The following is a 7,637-nucleotide window of genomic DNA, read 5'->3' as shown; positions in this document are numbered from 1 at the left end:
CTTGCCTTTTGTTATTGGCTTTTATAGACACATTTCTATATATTAGAACATTATGGGAACAATATACAGATCTGATAAAGAGTGCAGAAGGGATAATACACTTATATAACTGTAACTTTAGCTTCAACTTCTTAACACCACAACCCAGCACACTTAACAAGTGAGTTCAAACTTAATAAACATATTTACATTGTGATCCTTAAATTCATAATTGACTACATAATTGTATATATGAACTTCACAAAATTATATCAAATTACATATTCATCCCATTTTTTAAATTCAAATACATTAATCCATAGAAGTTTAAATTCAAGAGAATTTTAACAACTAAAGCATCTATCTATCTCTGCCAACTATATGGATTTATTTTCCAACCTATTATCAACAGATAGTTTAGATAATCAGATCCTTGGAGAAATATGAACCTGCAAAGGATTTTTCATGACCACAGTGAATTCCTGTTTTTCAGTCAAATCAACATGACCTCCTTCCGAAACCTTCCAATCAAAACTCCAAACCAAATTGGCCACAAAGTATTCTAAATGGAGCATTGCTACATTATAGCCAGGACAAATCCTCCTCCCTGCTCCAAACGGCATCATCTTGATCTCTTTGCTTCCAGTAATATCAAAAGCCTCAACTTGAGCCTCGTTCTGGTTCAAGAATCTCTCTGGCTTAAACTCCATGGGATCTTCCCAAACCTCAGGGTCCCACCCCATCTCTGCCACCATAAAATTCACAGTCCCATTCTTAGGCACCAAATAACCATTCAAAACAACATCCTCAGTCACAGCATGTGGCAACACAAAGTGCCCCGGTGGGTGACGCCTCAACCCTTCCAAAATCACAGCTTTGAGATACCCCATCTTCTCCAAATCTTCCTCTGTCACTTCCTTATCCTCTCTATCACCCACCACCTCCTTAATCTCCTCCACAAGCTTCTGTTGAACATGAGGGTACTTCACCAAATTCGCCATAATCCACTGCAACGCAGTGGAAGTTGTGTCTGTGCCAGCATTCATAAACTCGGAACATACGGTAACAATTTCCCCTTCATGCAGCTTGCGTTTCTCCTCAGGCAATTCCAAATCCAACAAAGTATCCACATACGAAACGACAGAGTTTGAGTCATCGCTCACTCTACCCTCCTTAGCTTGCTTCCTCGCTCTTATCAACGGAACCAACACATCTTCTAGCTCCTTACGAACCCGAAACAACTCCTCCCAACGTTTGCGGAACAAAATCGCAGTGACTTTTGGCCAGAAATTTAGGATGTTGAATCTGCTAAAGCTGAGAAGTAGTTGGCGCAGGACACGCTCGATGTCTTTGACTTTCTCATCGTCAACTCTTTCACCGAAACACATGAACACGAGCAAGCAGAACATGGCGTATTGAAAGTGGTCGATGACCCGTATGGAATCGCTTGATTCCGAATCAAATTTTAATCGGGTGAGGAGGGTTTCCAGGACCCACTTGCGGGTACTGGAAAAGGATTTGACCCGAGAGTGGTGAAGTATCTCGGAGGTAAGGTTGCGGCGGAGGATGCGCCACGTGGGGCCGTAGGAGGCGGAGCTGATGTTATGTTGTTCGCTGGTGAAGACTTTAGCAGTGGGAAGAGCTTTGGGGCGGTCGGAGAAGAGAGAACCGTTTTGGATTAAAGCGTGGTGGGCGAGGGTTCGATCGCGGATGAATATGGATGGAAGAGAACCAATGCGGAGAGTGATGATGGGACCGTATTTAGCGTGAAGGCCTCGAAGAATAGGTTCTAGTTCTGAGAATGATTTTACGAGCCATGTGATGCTTGTGATGATGGGGATGTGACGAGGGCCAGGTGGGATTTTAATGCTCTTTGTTTTGTTAATGTTGTTGTTGTTGTTGGTGGTGGTGGTGGATGAGTAAAGGGAGAGGATGGCCCTGATGAGCACACAGAAACAGAGAGAGACTAGGATGAAGAACCAGGTTTCCATTTGATAATGTTAACAGATTGCGAGACTGAGCGTGCGATGATGCTCAACTTAGTGTCTTGTAAAAAAGGAAAGAGCAGGAAATAAAAGTAGTTATAAGAAATGGGCAATGAATGTGTCGGGTACAATGGGAAGGCAAAAGTTGACGTCATCGCATGCGAAATCAGGGAATTGGGATTGTGGTGGTGTTGCGGACTTGTGGCAGGGAATTGGGATTGATTGGCATGGAAAAAGAAAAACAACTCCTTCAAAATATCATGGGCGTGTTGACAAATTTGAGCAATACTTGTATTTTGTTACTTCGCCAGCACCACACTAATGAACCTCACCTTATCTTCATTATTTGCCGTTTATTGTAAGTCATTCAATTTGTATACTTTTTTGGGGGGTAATCAATTCTTCAGTTATAGAATTGTCCCGTTTCCTGCATATAGACTATAGAGTAATACGTGGGGCCCATCACCTTTTTTTAAAAAAATGTTAAATTTTTTTTATGTATCTTAGCGGAAGAATACTTTTCTTCTTGATAAAATTAGGAAAAATTATATGTTTTTTTTTTTTTGTAAATAAATTATATGTTATTTTAGAAGATGTAAAATTGTGTCATTCTAAGTAATAGAAAAAGATAGAGCATGAAGGAGGGAGAATAAACAAAAAAATAAAAGTGTAAATTTCACTTCTTTGTGAAAGTGAAATAATACAAATTATATAATTTAGAAAGACAAATATTTTTTCTATAAAATTATTCCCCTTTTTTGTACGAAGATAATTACTTTTTTGGAGTAAGTCTCCCTTATCTTCTCTCCACCTTTAACTCTTTAAGCTATTATTCCAGTTAAAGTTCTTTCTCGCTTTTCAAAAATATATTTGATGGTAGGAGTATTAAATGAAGGGTTTTTTTTTGGTAAATGAAGGGTCTGAACTTTAACTCTACTTGTGAAAGTCTGAATTTATATATTTAATATTAATTATTGAAATTAGATTTAAATTTATATAAAAATTCGTTTAATATAAATATTTTAGACTTTAATTCAAAAGTCCATCCTTAGAATATCTTAGATTTTTGACTTAATATACTAACTTTTATTTTAATTTTGTATTTTTTATATTAGTCATAATAGTTCTCTCTCTCCTTAACCTATTTCATTAGTTAAATAGATTTTTTGAATAATTTGTTCTATATTATGCTATTTGAATATATATTAAATTTATAAATCTTTGTAGAATTATTAGTGATGTTGATTGTATATTCTGTTTGAAAAGATTTTTGTTGTCTTATTTTTTATAAATAAATCAAGTCATATGCTGATAATTATATCACAATAGGTAACAGGTTAAGTCAGACTGATATATTTAAACACATACTTAATCCCTAAGGATAGCTCAGTTGGCAACTGAGCTTCCAAGAGTTTGCTTGAGTCAGGGGTTCAAACTTTGCCTCAAGCAAATTCTTGAAAAATCTTTGGGGCCCATAGGATGTGTCTTCCATTAGTCTCATCATTTCTCTGGTAGCGAGTGCACCAGCTGTTCCAATGAGGGGCTAGCCTTCAGGGTCGTACTTTGAAGACAAGGTGACCGGAGGAAGTTGTATGGAGATACTCCAGGTTATACAAAAAAAAACACAAACTTAACCTTTTAAGATCAAAATTATATGGCATTAACTCTCTTATTTGATATGAATCAAATTTAAATTCTCTCCCCACTTTATTTGACCTTGTTGCCAACTGAGTTTGTATCCTACTACCAAACAAATGTATTTATAAAGCTTATTAACATTGATGTCTCATATCAAATGATAATTATTTAAGTGATGCATGAGAGCTAAATGAGCATATAGCGATAAAAACATGTTTAATCCTCTCGAGTATTATTTTCGAGAGAGATTTAAATCTTAATCATAAATTCTCCTCGAACCAAATTATTTCCTTATGTCGTTTATAAAAAAAAAAAAACATTGACGCCTCACGCATCCTATCAGCGTTATTTTATTTAATACTAGTAATTTGCGTACGTAGTGTCCGTTCCAAATTTAATTCATTTAAGATGTTGCTATGATATCATTTTTTAATGTTACAAGTTACAACGTTACTTCCAAATTTAATTTGTTTATTATACTGTCATTTTTGTAATTTATGATAATAATCACTTTTTCGTTGAATCAAGTCAATCAACTCAAATAATGGAATTATTATTTGGGAGAATAGTTTATCTTCTCCCGCCGTTGACTCACCGAAATCTGTTTCTTATCTTTCGTTTTTTTTTTTTTTTAAATGGTGAGCCACAATTTGTTTTTGTCTGCAAAAAATTCAAAGTCTCTCACAGACATAAAGCCCATTATTTATGATGTAATATGTTTTACTCGGGCGACAGTGACACTCTTTCTTTACGTCATTTGATTCTTTAACTTAAAGACCACTCCTTTATTTTACGTCTCATTTGGCCATTTCTTCTCTTATCTTCTCCACGCTTTGCAAAAGCTCAACATTTATTACGGTGGCGTTTGGTAAAAGAAAAAAAACAAGAGTAAATATTATTTTTATCCTCAGCAAATCTTACGATGCCTATTTTAGTTCCTAACAAATAAAAATATTCATCGTGATTCTTAAGAAATTCAAGATAGACCCATTTAGTTGAAATTTTAGTACTTCACAAATTCAAAAAAGATCGATATTAGTCCCTAAAAAGACTAAAATGGATCCATTTTGAATTTTTTAGGAACCACGATGAACCTTTTTATTTGCTGGGGACTAAATCGGGCGTCGTGAAATTTGCTGAGGACCAAAAAAGATATTTACTCAAAAACATATTTAGAAATTATGATTTCTAAAAATAAAGTAAAAATAAATAAATTTTTTAAAGAATATTATTAAAAATATATATGATATGTAAAAATTATTCTAGAAATATTAGGTTAATTTCTTGATACTATATTTTATTGATTATAAGATATTACCGGTAACATGAATTGAGGTTAATTATATCTCAAAAAATTATCAAATATTTCCATTATATAAAATTTTCAAAATACCACATATTTGATGATATTTTAAGATAGAATTTTTCTTTGTAAATATGAATCAGGAACTTTCTCGAGAAATTTTTTACAATTTTGGTATCGATTGTGAGTAAATCGAATTTTCAATCACAATTTTAAAATCTGTTCTTCTACAAAACTCCACTAATGTCATCTACCTTGATCTTGTTGGGAAATTTGTTCCCTCAAACTCCAATGTCAAGCGGGTCCAGGGGAAGCCCGTGGCGGGGAACCACCACCAATGAGCTAAGGCTACACCAACCGTAGCAAGTGGATCCGACACCATGTCTCAACCCAAAACCTTAAGGCATTGGGTTCATGGGTCCTTTCACTTATATACTCTTCACTTAGCTCATTACCAACCAATGTGGGACTCATCACACTTGAATATCTCAACAATCTCCCCCTCAAGTGTGTAACCCACCATAGGTATGTTCCCCCTCAACCGAGTACCCGAAGCGCAAAGTACTCGACCCGCCTCCTAGCCAATCAATAGGCTAGCTCGAGCCCAATCCGGCTCTGATACCACTGTTGGGAAATTCGTTCTCTCAAACTCCAATGTCAAGCAGGTCCAGGGGAAGCCCGTGGCGGGGAACCACCATCAATGAGCTAAGGCTACACCAACCGTAGCAAGTGGATCCGACACCATGTCTCAACCCAAAATCTTAAGGCATTGGGTTCATGGGTCCTTTCACTTATATACTCTTCACTTAGCTCATTACCAACCAATGTGGGACTCATCACACTTAAATATCTCAACAGACCTTACCTCCACTTAGCGATTGAGACTTCTCAGGCTTAAGCAACGTTTCATCGAAAATCCTCGAGCAAGTATCACCAACAACTAATTGATGGGGTTCTAAAGAGAGTAGCAAAAGCGAGGGGAAAAATTAATTTATTGTATTTTTAATAAAAATTTATGAATTTATTGCTATTTTGAAATTGATTACGCATGTGTTGCAGTGTGTCACGCCCTGATTGGGCTGCAGGGGTCACGCCCAAACCAGGCATGACCAGTGACACCCAGACCAGGCATGATCCACTGCAACCTATAAATACCTCAAATTTTCCATTTTTACCATTTTACTCTCTCTCTTTAACTTCTCTCTAATACGCTTGTGCTATCTACCTTTTGTGGAAAATTGGTTAGCGAAGCTCTGTAAAAAAAGTAAGATTTTAATACCTGCTATCTATAAGTTTAAATTACAGTAATAGATTAGGAATATGTTAATGAATTACAAATTTATTAGTGACTTAGAAAACTGTTAGTGACCAAGAAATATCAAGTGACTTAGAAATTTTGTAGTGACTTAGGAATGTTGTAGTGACCTATGAATTAAGATTATTTACTTACGACCTTTGGACGACCTTTTGCACATAGCATAGAAGTGCCAGGTATAAGCATTGGACCTGCACTTGGTGGAATAGCTTCCTCATTACCAATTGGCTGCCATGGAAATGAATATGTCTGAACCAAGTTACTTGTCAAGAATACATCATCCACATATTGGAAAGGATCCTAACAAACACTTAAAGCAGCAGCTGCAGCGTGAATACACTGGTATTTGAAGGCCTTAAACTTTCCACATTGACAGAACCTCACTGGCAGATTGACAGAATAAGACCTATCCCATCCCTCGTCAACCTCAAATATTGTTTGATCAATGTTAAATGCACGCACATGGTGTCCTGTAGCTAGATGTTCATTGTGCTTCAGCAGTTCAACTACATTTTTTCAATGACAATGTGCAGATTGAAGTTGTGAAGCAGCTGCTTGACCCCTACTAACAAAATAATGAACCAATTTGTTGTATGTGTGCTTAATCAGAGCAGTTATTGGCATATTTCTTGCCCTTTTTAACTCCATGTTTACAGATTCTGCTAAGTTAGTTGCCATATGCCCATATTTGCGTCCTTCAACATCATATGCACGCGTCCACTTTTCCTTAGGGATGACATCAATCCACTCTGCAACCTGAGGACTAGCTTCACGGAATCGTGCAAAACCTCTTTCAAAATCCACCATTGACGGGGTATAACCTGAACAGAATGTTAAATATATAAATTTGAAGTACTGTATGCATAAAAAATGAATTTAAGATTGAGGCAAAAATACCTAAATTCTTTAATATCCTCTTCAACCTCTCATTCCTGAACTTTTGATTAAAATTGCTAGTAATACGACGAAGGCAAAACACGTGATGTGCATTTGGTGGCTGCCAATTACGGTTATTCTCCACAACAGATATTATGCTACGATGTGATCTGAAATGAGGCATATATTTGACATTTGTGTAACATGAGCACGAATTTTAACAAGAAAATAGTCATAGGCCTCACCTTCAATGATGGCAAACGCAAGTGGTAAACATTCGTCATTTCCATCTTGAGCCGTGGCAACCAAATATTTTCTTGTGTACTTGCCATATAAGTGAGTGCCATCAATCTGTATCACTGCTTTGGAAAAATTGAAAGCCTTGCAACACTGTCTAAACATCCAGAAGATACGATGAAATATGCAATTTTCAGGAACAATTTCATGCTCCATATAATAATCATTTGTTTGAATATGATAAAAAGAACCTGGTAAAAAGCGAAACAAGTATTCTCACCACATGGGCAAAAAAGCATACGAT

General features: G+C 36.2%; 1 protein-coding gene across 1 annotated transcript; it reads right to left on the bottom strand.

The window, feature by feature from the left end:
* On the bottom strand, positions 1-2,198 carry LOC133300060 (cytochrome P450 89A2-like). Its single transcript, XM_061499548.1, has one exon. It carries the CDS (start codon positions 1,968-1,970, stop codon positions 405-407), a length of 1,566 nt encoding a protein of 521 aa, XP_061355532.1. The 5' UTR covers positions 1,971-2,198; the 3' UTR covers positions 1-404.
* Between the last annotated feature and the right edge of the window lie 5,439 nt (positions 2,199-7,637).

Source organism: Gastrolobium bilobum, unplaced genomic scaffold, assembly GCF_033153095.1.
Source record: "Gastrolobium bilobum isolate Gb01-03AN ecotype WA unplaced genomic scaffold, APGP_CSIRO_Gbil_v1 utg14654, whole genome shotgun sequence".
NCBI lineage: Eukaryota > Viridiplantae > Streptophyta > Magnoliopsida > Fabales > Fabaceae > Gastrolobium > Gastrolobium bilobum.
This window is presented reverse-complemented; position numbering and strand designations above follow the sequence as displayed.

Coding starts and splice junctions, on each gene's coding strand:
- LOC133300060 (XM_061499548.1), bottom strand. CDS start 1,970: ATGGAAACCTGGTTCTTCATCCTAGTCTCTCTCTGTTTCTGTGTGCTC.